This window comes from Lagenorhynchus albirostris, chromosome 9, assembly GCF_949774975.1.
Source record: "Lagenorhynchus albirostris chromosome 9, mLagAlb1.1, whole genome shotgun sequence".
In the NCBI taxonomy this organism is placed as follows: Eukaryota; Metazoa; Chordata; class Mammalia; order Artiodactyla; family Delphinidae; genus Lagenorhynchus; species Lagenorhynchus albirostris.
Window position 1 is genome coordinate 100,207,471 of NC_083103.1, and position 12,807 is coordinate 100,220,277.

Here is a 12,807-nt window from a genome sequence, read left to right on the forward strand (position 1 = left end):
CTGTTACTGGTCTGGACACTGGAGATGCAATGTCTAATAAGACTGGGTCCCTGCCTGAGAGCAACTCCCAGGATAGGGGGGAGATATCTATCACCATATAGCGGGCTAAAGGCAATTATTCAAGTGCAGCAGTGACTAACTTTGCCCCGGGGAGCTGGGGGGAAAGGCCTCTCAGAGGACTTGACCTGTGAAAGGTCTTTGCAGAAGCTCAGAAACGTACGCAGTGGAAAAGTGGGAGAAAGCTTTCCAGCAGAGGGAACAGCATGTGCAAAAGCATGGAGGTATGAAGGGCCCCAGGAAGGCCGAACGGTTACTATATTTTTGCTGTGTTCTCAGACCGGTTGCCATGGATGACAGGGAGGCTGCTCGGCTCCTATCAGGGCCGCTGAGCTTGGAGCTCCACGGGGCAGGGGAGGAGGGCTTGGCCACCACCCCTCCCCGGAGGGTGTCAGATGCACGGAGCCCCTGGGAGGCTACAGTCTCCTCCCCACCTCCCTGGGCTCCTTCCCAGTTAGATGAAATTGGCTCCTATGACACCGACGTGCTTTCCTTCTTGTTAGAATCTTAATATTATATGGATCACGAGTCCCGGCTGCCCTGGTGTTGTGATCAGGGTCAGAAGTGTGAATTAAAACAACACACGACCCTGATTGCTTCAGTCGAGGGACATTGAGGACACGGAAGAGGTTCCTTTCCTTTGTCACTGATAATGAGAGTTCTGTGGAGGTTGTTGATCTCTAGCTCATCCCTTAGAGAGCTTTAAGCACCTTGCCAACATTGTCCAACAGTAGTATGAAGAGCGATCTCTTATTGAGCACTTTACAAGTATAATTTCTTTTAATCATTAGATGACTTTATCATGTGGGGTTAAGTGATGTGCCTGAGATCTCACAGCTCATGATAGAGCCAGAATCTGAGCCCCGGTCTTCAGGACTTTGGAAAGCCCAAGCACCACTATCTCGATAAGGGGATGATTCTGACCTGAGGACAGCTTGGCCCTCTACCCTGAGAGCTCCCGAACCTCCCCTAGCTGCCAGGACAAGGCTCTGACCCGTTCAGACGCTCATCACACCTATATTGCAAGTCTGCTGGGTGCCAGGTGTTATGCAGAAGCCTGGGAAAGACACACAGACACATAGACCCAGACATCATGGGGCTCACCACCCAGTGGGATCCAGAAGGTCCCCTAAACCTCTGCCACCCCAAACTTTCCCAGTCTTTAATGTGACCTATTCAGCCTCCCCAGCGCTTTGGCCAACACCCACGTCTCCTAAGCTTCTCCGGTGCTTGTTACCCAAACCCCAGCACCCACCGCCTTGTTTCTTTTGCTCAGCAGCCATTTGTACTTCAGGTCCATGTGGCGGGTGCTGGGGATACATTAATAAGAGCTGGTCTCTGCCCTCATGAAGCATGATCCGAGAGAGAGACACACGTGTAATCAGTGCAGGACTGAAGGCCCTGCCCCACGTCCTCACTCACCCCCACAAAGACACTGACTCCGTCTCACAAAGTGGCAGCATGAAGTGATGGGGGCAGCCCGGACCAACGTCAGAACTGAGTTCTGACGGGGAGTTCTGAACTGAGTGCTGGGGGACAGTGGAGATAGTCCTTCAGTTTCTTCACCTAACCTGCCTCTTACCAAGTGTTACCGATATGCTTTATGAAGTGAAATTAAGTGCATGAAAGCATTTCATAGGCTACAAAGTATTACACAAGCCATAGTTGTCATTATATTTATCTTCCGTCTCCTAGGATGCCTGCATGAATCTGCACACGTAGTAGATATTCAGTAAATGTCAGTTAGTTTAAATTAAATGGATTCGTTCACCCGTTTACCACCTTCTGAGAGTCCTGTGGGCTCTTGAGGCCATTGTCAATCCTAATATTGATAATGCCTGACCTGCCTGTTTGGGGGTGGACCAAGTGAGAATGCGACACTGCTTTGGAAGCGATCAGTATTGAACTGTACCAACCCTTGGGAAACCACTTGGTCCTCCACCATGGGGGGCTGGGCTCAGGGCAGGTAGCCCTCCTCAGGCACAGAGCAGCCTCCCTCCAAGCCCTTGGCCATTCTTTCTGGGGAACATTACATTTTCCCCTTTTTGGGCTTCCAAACCCCTGGGGCTACCTGGCCTGCGATGCTGCCAGTGTTGTGGGCACGGTCTCTAGGGGGAACAGGCCACCACGTGCCCGCCCCTCACTAGCCCTTCACCTCTCATTTCAGCACCCCTACCCCACGGAGGATGAGAAGAGGCAGATCGCAGCCCAGACAAACCTCACCCTCCTGCAAGTGAATAACTGGTGAGTTAGTATCGCCTGCCCAGAGGCTCTCAGAGCCAGGGGCCACTTGATGGGCAGGGGAATGCATAGCGGGGGAAAGAGGCTAGAGTGCCCAGCCTGGCCTCAGTCTCAACCTGGCGACCATGCCAGCCATCGCATGTGGGCTGGAAGCAGATATCCGGAATCAACACCTATAGCTTCATCTGCAGCTTCTCAGCGCCCTCTCCTGGGAAACTGTGTCAGGAACATCACTGGGAGCTTCTTGCCTTCTTGCAGAAAACCCAGCCCCACCTGCACTACGGACACACAGGGGTGCCTGCATCCCACGACCCGAGGCCACCGGTGGTCATCTGGTCTACTCACCACCCATGTAAAAAGAGCTCAGGCTGAAACGCTCTGCAGGGCTGGGAGCAGGAAGAATAGGGAGGAGCTGGCAGTCCTCACCCCACAGGGCTCCCGTGCCCCCTCCTCTGTGGCCGCCTGGGGTGTCATAGAAACCTCAGAGGGCAAGTTCTGGCTGGATGGGAGCAGACCCTTGGCCCTCTGGAGAGAGGTCAGGTCAGAGGTTAGTGCCTTTGACTGGGGGGCTCTTCCTTCCTCTGTTCAGTCCTGACCGGTCTGGAGCAGAGATTCCTGACCGTTCTCACGCATTCGTCCCACGCTGGTTCGTGGTCCCCAAGCCCCCTGGTGACGTCACGAGCTCCTCGGTGCCCAGGGCTCATCACAGCTGTGCTTCCACACCCTAGACCAGACCCGGGTCTGTTCCGTACAAGGACCAGCTTCTCAGAGTCTGGAAGCAGCTTAGCGCTCTCTGCACACACATGCACACGTGTGCATACACGTGCACACAGACACGCACACGTGTGCATACACGTGCACACAGACACGCACACGTGTGCATACACACGTGCACACACCCACACACAGACACACGTACCTGCGCACACATGCTCCCGCCCCCTGGTGGTGCCTTACCCGTCTCCATCTTACTCCTGGGCAGGTTCATCAACGCCCGGAGGCGCATCTTGCAGCCCATGCTTGACGCCAGCAACCCCGACCCCGCCCCCAAAGCCAAGAAAATCAAGTCGCAGCACCGGCCCACCCAAAGATTCTGGCCCAACTCCATTGCTGCAGGGGTGCTGCAGCAGCAGGGTGGTGCCCCGGGGACAAACCCCGACGGTAAGAGCTGGGGCTGAGGGTACCGTAGATGGGGGCGGGGAGCTGGTCGGGAGGGGCTCCTGGAGCTCCTATGGGCGCAGCTGTGCACAGAGTCAGGGGCTGATAGTCTACACGCTTGAGTGGCCGTGTCAGCTCTGTCACAATAGGTATCCCTACCTGATCCCCATCTAACGATGTATGTCAGCCTGAAAGAAGAGGATTTTTTTTTTTTTTTTTGCGTATACTTTAACAAGCCAAAAGCAATCTCACAAAGACGAGCGGGAGTCAGCTGGTGGTCATCTGAGTCAGTGGCTCCTCAGCAGAGTCCCCCCTCCTCAGTGCCACACCCACCTGAAGTTCCTCAGCACCCGTGTCCGCACAGTTCCCCAAGAGCCAGGGCCATCTATAAATACCGAAGCAGGCAGCTGGCTTGCGAACGGAGGCCAGGAAGAGCATTGTTTTCCCAGCTTCTCCATCACACCCTTCGTATACACGTTTCTAATTGCCGGTCGCCTGGTGCACGATGAATAATTCAATGAGCCACGAGCCAGACAACGTTTTATAGCTTAGCATGTGAAGCTAGCTCTGTGTGGGAAGTGGAGTGGAGGTGTACACGTGTGCAGGCGTACCTTCATGTCTACGTGCATTTATATGACTGGGTACCGGTTCTGTGTGGTGGGCAGTAGTCTTATGGGGTAGAGTAGAAATCAACAGATTTTGAGCTTGACCAACCAGGGAGAGAATCCCAGCTAGATCATGCCTGACTGTGTCATCCTGAGCTAATGACTCAACTGTCTGAGACTGTTCCCCCCTCTTGAGGATGGGGGTGATAACACCTACTTACAGAATTCTTCGAAAGGCAACAGTGTTTGACATACTTACACAGAAGATGCTCAGGAAGTGGTACCCAGGAGCGCTGCTGCTTGGGATGGGGCAGGGAGCGGCTGACAGGGGAACGGACGGGAGACTTCGCGCCAGGGGACTGTCCAGCGTAGGAGCTCACCACTGAAGCCACTGGCTTTCCTGGGCCTGACCCTTGCCTTCTTCTCCCACATAGGTTCCATCAACCTGGACAACCTGCAGTCCCTGTCCTCAGACAATGCCACCATGGCCATGCAGCAGGCTATGATGGCCGCACATGACGACTCACTGGATGGGACAGAAGAAGAGGATGAGGATGAGATGGAAGAGGAAGAGGAAGAGGAGCTGGAGGACGAGGCCGACGAGCTGCAGACAACGAATGTCAGCGACCTGGGCTTGGAGCACAGTGACTCCCTGGAGTAGCCAGGCAGCCCAGGTGGCACTGATCACCAAGCAGGAGTGTCGTCAGGAGGGCTTCAGGCTGGGGGGGGAGGAGACACGGGCAGGCAGCCCCGAGGAAGTTGGACCCTGGCTTCCCAAAATCAGTAGCTGGAGGAAATGCAGAGGAAACACCTGTTCCTTCCCAACCACCAAGCTTCCACCAGTACCCTGGCCCCACTTCCCTAGAGCTGCAGAGGACTCCGTTTGGCGGGGCCAGTCGAGCAGCCTGGACAGAAAGGCAGGAGATCTGGACTCACCGAATCCCTGAGGACAGATGGCACCCACGCCCCCAAACCCCCGCCACTGAAGGACTTGAGTTGTGTACAAGCCCTGCGCCGTGAGGTGGATCAGTGCTGTTCACAGAGTGAGCCTTTGCCAGGGAACAGAGTTAGGAGGAAAGGGAGAGACATAGGGGGTCTGCGTTCCACCTCCAGAGGGCTGTTAGCTCCTCTGAGAGACATTCAAGGGCAGGAGGGAGCCTCAACATATAATCCATGGCTGGAGGAGGGGAACGGCCCGAGGCGTCGCATCCGGCAGACCAGGGTGGGACCTGGACTCCTGGAGCTCCTCTCAGCCCTCCAAGGCCCTGTCTCTGGGCACAGGCAGCCGTGGACTTGGGAGAGAGGGATGGGAGCCACCGGAGCTGCCTTCTCTCTCTCCTGGAACTCAGTGGTAAGCTGGTGGGCTCATTTATAGGAGGTAAAGCGGAGTCCCTTCCCCTGGGTTGGCTCCAGGACACAAGGAGATGGCAGAACCTGGGCTAGGAGCCATATCAAGGTGACTTTGGGGACCACAGCGATCCCCAGTGGTCACAGAACTCAGCTCCTGTAACAGCAGGACAGCGGTGTCTTATCCCAGATGTTCCAGCCCTCAGATGGAGCTCCCCAGACGTTCCACCCCCTCCAGGGGCCATCAGAGAGGGTGGAGCAAGGTTAGCTTGGAATCTGTCCACCCTTCCTGTCCCTCACTGCTGTCCCCCTGCTCCCAGGCCGGCTCCACCAGCCTTCATCCTCTCGTCTTCACTCTGTCCTTCAGAGGAGGCAGAAGAAACATTGGAAAGAAGCATCCAGCCCAGTGGGAAGCCAGGGGTTGGAGAAGGTGCTACGTCCCTCTTCTCATCAATATCCAAAGTGTGGAGGAGGTGCCCCACCCCCCGCCTCACTGTTCTACATGCCATCACTTACACAGCACTGGAGGAACTGGGGCTCCACCAGGAGGAGTCGTCTTCCCACCATCTGCCCAACACACACCCTCCCACCCCAACATCCAGTCCCCCGGGGTTGGCACCCCATCCTCCCGTTCCCTCCCACCCCTATGGCTGTGAATGACGGGACTGATCCCACGTGTGTTTTCCATTGAAGTTAATTTAATGGACTTGCAGCTTCATTTGTCAGTCGTGCGTTGGCCATCTCCATCAGTGGCAGGATGTGAGCGGCTGCCTGGCTCAACTCAAGGGCCCCCGTGGGGCCCCCTAAGGAGGAGCAAAAGGATGGTGGCTTTCCTGAGGTCTCCCTGAAATGAATGTATTTCTTCCCCCAAAAGAGCTGATATTTAATGTTTTAATAAGGATTTTTGAGAAACAAATAACCTTATTTATAATCTGGGTGATCCAATCATTTTTTACTCCCTTTTGATGCCATAGGTAGAGGAAAGTCTAGCTTTTTTGGCGTGAGACTTTTGCAACGTGAAGTGGGATAAAATACATTTCCTGTTCTGGTTCACTTTTCTTGTTCACATGCACACCCTTCCACTTATCACTTTGGACAGGCATCCCAGCACAGGCACACCTGCACACATGTGCCCACACATCCTCCTCCCAGCCCCCTCCACCTGCCTAATTAATGTTATGCAACCTCTTCTGATGTATCCACCAAACCAGTACTGAATGTGGCCGAGTTTTCAGTAAACCTTATTACCTACCATAATTCCGGCACGCGATTCTCTTTTTCTGTGATTAGGGGTTAGGGGGACCCTGGACCGGAGAAAATTTGGAGGCCTCGGAATACCCCTTGTTGACCTGAATACCCATGAAAGGACCAAGGAAGAAGGCTTTCTGGGTGTCCTCAGTTTACCTCTCTGGGGAGGACGACGGCCAAGTTCAGTACACTCAGCGCAGACGTGTCTGCTCCAAGACGAAGAGATGAAGGAGGGCAGACGGGAGGAGGCTCTGCACTGCCCTCTCCTGGCAGGCTGCCCCCATAGCAGGGGAGCTCTTCCACCGCACTCTACCCTCAAAGCCCCTTGCTTTTCCGACCTCCATCCAAGCTGGGGCCACCGCTGCCCCTCCCCCCAGCCCTCACATGCCCTATCCCTCAGGTGAAAGGTCCCGGGAATCAGGAAGGAGAGGCAGTCTTGACTGCCACATTGAATCCAGGAGCTGTGTCCAGAGCGTAGCCTGCCCTTTGAACCCCATAATTCAGCACTCTATTCCCTAGGGCGGGAAGAAAGAGGCAGCTATCTCCCCAACTAAGTGAGGGGCAGTCTTTCATGTTACTTTCAACCTAGAGGTTTCCTTATCTGGGCCCTGTACTGGGGTATCGGTTTAGATGCAGGAGGGAGGGTTCCTTGTTCCCGTTCAAAAAGGCTGCAGAGTTCACGCTTACCCGTGGACACCCTCTGGCCAGGCTGAAGATGGGAAAGGGAGTGATTCCACAGGCAAAACGGATCTCCACGCAGCGTGGATAGCGGTCCCCTGGGTCACCGCCCTCCCAGAGCCCAGCCCCCAGTCACACCTGCAGATTCTGCAAACACAGCAGAGACGCCACCCCTGGGCAGTGAAAAAAGTCTCAAGAGCCACAGGACGGTGATACCTAGAACCTCACCTTCCAGAGCCAGGAAGACAGCTTTCAAAGCAGTGATTGCCAAGGAACACAGTCTTAAAAGACATGCTATCCAAAAAAAAAAAAAAAAAAAAAAAAAATTCCACAGCCTAATTAGTCTAGGATGAACTGCATATTATATTTTGATGAGGAGTTTCATAATGTGCATTAGTACATTAAAGCCTCTGAGAAGTCCTGCAGGAAAGAAACCTGTCTCTGTTTAACATGTTCCCCAAAAGTATTTATCTTTTTTTTTTTTCAAGTAATGTCTATTCAATTATACTAGTTACACACAAAACACATTTTAGGAAACACTACTCTCAGAAATTACAGTGGCCTACCCCAGCCTCTCCCACCCCTTCCTAAGTGTTTCTCTCAAGTTCCACCATCTTTTACACAATGCTTCTAACTACAAAGTGGTTTCCTAAATCATTTGAGATGTGGGTGGTTGTGTTTTGAGAAGGCAGCAAGCTCTGTCTGTGCATGACCCCAATCCTATCCCACCCACGGAGAAGACGTGCCACAATCCATGCAGAAGTAAGAGGGGGGACAATGCGGGGGTGGGGGTGGGGGAGAGGTTCCTTTACCCCCAAAATGGAGCTGTGGTATCAGGGCCCTGGGAAATGTTCAGACTAACTTTTAGCCCCAGCCCTGAGCCCATCAGGGATGAACTGATTGGAGATTCCTGCTCAGGGAAGTTCATGAGCAGAGCTCAACTTCCTCGACCATGGGACCTCTCTGCTGCCTTGGATGTGACCAGATGAGGGCAGTGACTGTCACACTGCAGCCGGCACGAACTCATTCATTCATGTATTAATTGAGCGCCGACTCTGTCCCAGGCAGTGCTAGATACTGAGGACATAACTGTGATCAACAAAGACATAGTTCTTGCCTTCAGGGAATTCACATTCTAGGGGAAGATTGAGACTGAAGTGAGCTCCTAACATCCCCATAATGGATGAGTTATGATCGCTTCCTAGGACAATGACCTCAAACTTGATCATTCAGAGCTGTATACAGGAGACACTCAGGTCAAATTCAGCTCACGGTCATGTTTTGTCTGGACCATATATTGTTTTGTAAAATTTGGGGGCCAACATTTAAGTTAGAAGGTTGCACATAAAAATTCAGATTCCTGGTTTCTCTTCAAAAATGGGGCAATCAGGCAACTTGGGACCTATATTCCCACCCGGCTACAGCTCAATGTAGTTGAGTCACTGCTGCCCCCATGATGTGGCCTCCAGGTCGTCATGACAATGGCAACTCATGTGATCCCCAACCGGAAGGCTGAGGGTCATTTATTATTGGGTGGCCGCTCCTTGGATGGCTTATTGACTAATTAAGCTTCCTCCTCCCTTTTATTCTTTTCCTTTTTTGCCTTTCCCTCCAATATTTGAGTGGTTTTTTTTAAAAAGGACAATATAGCTTTATACCCATTGCTCTATCGAGAGTGAAGGCGGCACATCACTGGTGGCGCAGTGGTTAAGAGTCCGCCTGCCGATGCAGGGGACACGGATTCGAGCCCTGGTCCGGGAAGATCCCACATGCCACGGAGTGGCTAGGCCCGTGCGCCACAACTACTGAGCCCGCAAGCCACAACTACTGAGCCTGTGCACCTAGAGCCCATGCTCCGCAAGAGAAGCCACCGCAACGAGAAGCCCGTGCACCGCAACGAGGAGTAGCCCCCGCTCACCGCAGCTAGAGAAAGCCCGCACGCAGCAACGAAGACCCAATGCAGCCAAAAATAAATAAAAGTAAATCTATAAAAATAAAACAATGGTTCCTTTAAAAAAAAAAGTGGGGGGGGGGCTCTGCACATCCCTGGTGGCGCAGTGGTTGAGAGTCCGCCTGCCGATGCAGGGGACATGGGTTCCTGCCCCGGTCCGGGAAGATCCCACATGCCATGGAGCGGCTGGGCCCGTGAGCCATGACCGCTGAGCCTGCGCGTCCGGAGCCTGTGCTCCTCAACGGGAGAGGCCACAACAGTGAGAGGCCCGCGTACCGCAGGAAAAAAAAAAGGGGGGGGGGGACTCTGCCTTTGAAAAAAATTCGGGAGAATATATTTGTGGAAGTGAAGAATCTCCCACCTTTAATTGCAAAGGTACCTGTGTCTGACATCCAGATACCTTCACTCATACGTTGCCTGCCTACCTGGCCCTCAGAGGTGATCGTGAGCCTTGAGGCATAAAAACCACCAGGTTGCTTGTTATATATGATTAGGTCCCACGACTAGATTTTTCCCAGATTCTGATCAAGATGCTAAAGACTTTGAGAAACATCGCTCTCAGAAAATAGTTTTCAGGTGCCTTTTAGAAGTTCTTTGTTTTATAGCTGCTCCCCTTAACTTCCTTTTGCTAAATACACTACAACTCCCTGAGCCAGTTAATCATTCAGTGAGTACCCACAGGTGCCTACTATGTGCCTGGCATCGTATGGGGGACAGAGGATAATTTAACTTTGCAGAGCAGCCCAGGCCAAAGGTCACAGAGGACTGGCAGAAAGAATGCCAATAGCATCATACTCCACGCACTTCTTTCTTCCTTCCTTTCTTTCTTTTTGGCTATGCTGGGTCTTCGTTGCTGTGCATGGGCTTTCTCTATTTGTGAACGGGGGTTACTCTTCATTGTGGTGTGCAGGCTTCTCATTGCGGTGGCTTCTCTTGTGGAGCACGGGCTCTAGGCATGTGGGCTTCAGTAGTTGTGGCACTCGGGCTCAGTAGTTGTGGCTTGCGGGCTCTAGAGTGCAGGCTCAGCAGTTGTAGTTGTGGCGCACGGGCTTAGTTGCTCCGCAGCATGTGGGATCTTCCCAGACCAGGGCTCAAACCCGTGTCCCTGCATTGGCAGGCGGATTCTTAACCGCTGTGCCACCAGGGAAGTCCTCCACACATTTCTAAGGTAGCATCTTATTTCCATCCCACATACCAGGCAGATTTTATGATACCACTTTGAAGTGTACCCTATACTTTTATATTTCTCAGTCTCTCTCTCGGCCAATCTCATTTAGCCCCTTTGCAAATTAAATGCATCTCATTAAACCAAAACCATTTAGGACAATGCCCTTCAGGTGTATGCATCTTAGTACCTCTTTCATTTTAAGACAAGTGTTTGATTTATTTTTCATCTCATTACACTCTTTAAAATTATGTGCATCTCATTACATTCAGTGCACTGAGACGACTTATTTCAGGTGTAGACATTACACCCAGTATTACCAGGCAAGAATTTTTTTTCATTTCATTACAAGCCTGACAATTTATGTGCATCTCATTACAATCAGCCATTTAAGACAATTCCCTTCAGTTGTGTATATCTCATTATACCTTTTCATTTTCAGATTTTTTTCATCTTATTACACCCAAGCATTATCCAGAGAACTCACTTCAGGTGTGCAGATCTCCCATCCACCTGCTCTTTCGTGAATTTCTGGGTGGTTCTTCCCCCCACAGTACTGCAACATTTTATGATATCAGACTCATGTAAGGCCAGCTCTGCCCACCTGCGGGCCTCCCGTGACTCCTTTGCAGGGAAAGAAAGAGCACTGGCTTCCCCTGGGTTTGACTGAGACTCTGCCAATACTTCCCCTCACACACAGGGACCATCTAAATTCACTTCCTCACCTGCACAGCGAGGGGGTGAGAGGGGAGGGTCTTTAAGTTCCCCTTTGGTGGATCTTCTATGAAACTCAGTCCCGGGGACGACAGTGCAGCGGACCCCCAGCTTCTCCTGGGGATGCCTTTCCTCCCTGCGGACGGCCCCAGCCCTGCTGGGGAAGCTGAGACCCCATCACTGCCCAGGCCCCCAGCAGCTAGCCTACTCCACTTTTCCTGCTGCCCCTTTGCCTGCATAGCGCTGTGTATGCATGTGGGGTCACATTTTGGAAGGACATGAAATAACCTAGCTCTCTTGTGACGAAGTCCCCCCGGCACCTCCATGCCCAGGGGCATCTTCGTCTCTCTCCCAATTCCCACCTCAGGAGTTCTCTGCAGGGGGCACCTCAGAATTGCTGAGCAGGGTTTTGGAGGTGAAGGCGCCCAAATTCCATTCTCAGTCTGCTAGAGCAGACTCTCCAAGGGTGGGGCTGAGGTCGGTGCATTTTGAATAGCACCCCGGAGAGGCTGAACCACCGCTTCACCCAAGCCTGATTGCGGAAAAAGCTCCGCGGTGAGTCGCTCTGAGCCGAAAGGGCCTTGTTGCCCTCCGTACCGAACCCTCCAGGGGTCTTTGCACACAACAAGGATCCCAGGCTAGAGTGAAAACACTGTTTCTCAGTCCTGGAAAGGGCACCAAGGGTCAGTAAACCCAACTTGCCCACTCCCTGTGGGAACCCCATCCACAGCGCATTGTAAATTGTCACCCACCTTTGCCGTCCACGTCCAGCTACGGGAGCCCGGGGCCCTCCAGCGTTGCATAGATTCACCGGATCCCGCCAACCTCCACCCCTCGAGCTGAGAGCTTCCCTCTGGCGGCGGGTGGAGGAAGCAGTGGTCTTCGAGGCTTACTTCCTCTGCGGGATATCTGCAGTGCCTTTCTCCAACCTCTTGAATTTATCCTCATGACCCCACCTGATCGGATCACGTTGTAATCCTACAGCACGTGAGGCTTCTCTGACTGCGTCTGGGGTGGCCTGTGTGCTTCCTCTTCTGTCATTCTACCTGTCTCCTTGCCAGTGAAAATAGAATCTTTTCTCTAAGTGCAAAAATAAATGTGACTTTTCACCGTCCCTCCTCCACCACCCACCTTGAATGAACCTGCTGAGAAATCAGAACATGACCCAGCTCTGCCTCTTGGTTTTGTCGCCTTGTGCAGGAGAGCCCAGAGGCCACTGGTCCTAGAATCAGATGGGCCACCACTAAGCAGGATTTAGGGAGCCTAAAGGGGGTGGGGGTGGTGAGGCCGATTTGAAGGGAACAGGCCACACCCTATCTCGTTTTGGTTTTGTTTTCAGGTGTTCCTGGTTGCTTCTGGATTGAAAAAATGATGAGGCTTACGAGGCCATAGGGCCCAGTCCTTTCTCTATGTTCCTGGAAGTTTACCAGCAACAATAAAAGTCACAATTTATTGAGCACTTAGCATATATGCTAGATACTATAAATGATTCAAAAAAAACCCTGGGAGAATTACTGGCATTATTATTAATATCCCATTTCTAAAATAAGGAAACAGAGAAATTAAATAATTTTCTCAAAAATTATTTTGCGAATAGGTAGTAGAGCTGGGATTTGAACCCAAGCCTCAAACCTATGCTCCTT

General features: G+C 52.4%; 1 protein-coding gene across 8 annotated transcripts in view; it reads left to right on the top strand.

Moving 5' to 3' along the window:
* The window catches only part of PKNOX2 (PBX/knotted 1 homeobox 2), a 305,084-nt gene extending 298,419 nt beyond the window's left edge, over positions 1 to 6,665 (top strand). For all 8 annotated transcript variants that reach the window (XM_060160705.1, XM_060160702.1, XM_060160703.1 and 5 more), the window contains 3 exons: positions 2,225 to 2,301; positions 3,281 to 3,459; positions 4,496 to 6,665. In XM_060160705.1, the coding sequence (XP_060016688.1) occupies positions 2,225 to 2,301; positions 3,281 to 3,459; positions 4,496 to 4,722 (483 nt within the window). In that variant the 3' untranslated portion in view covers positions 4,723 to 6,665. The remainder of the gene's footprint in view (positions 1 to 2,224; positions 2,302 to 3,280; positions 3,460 to 4,495) is intronic.
* The last annotated feature ends 6,142 nt before the right edge of the window (positions 6,666 to 12,807 follow it).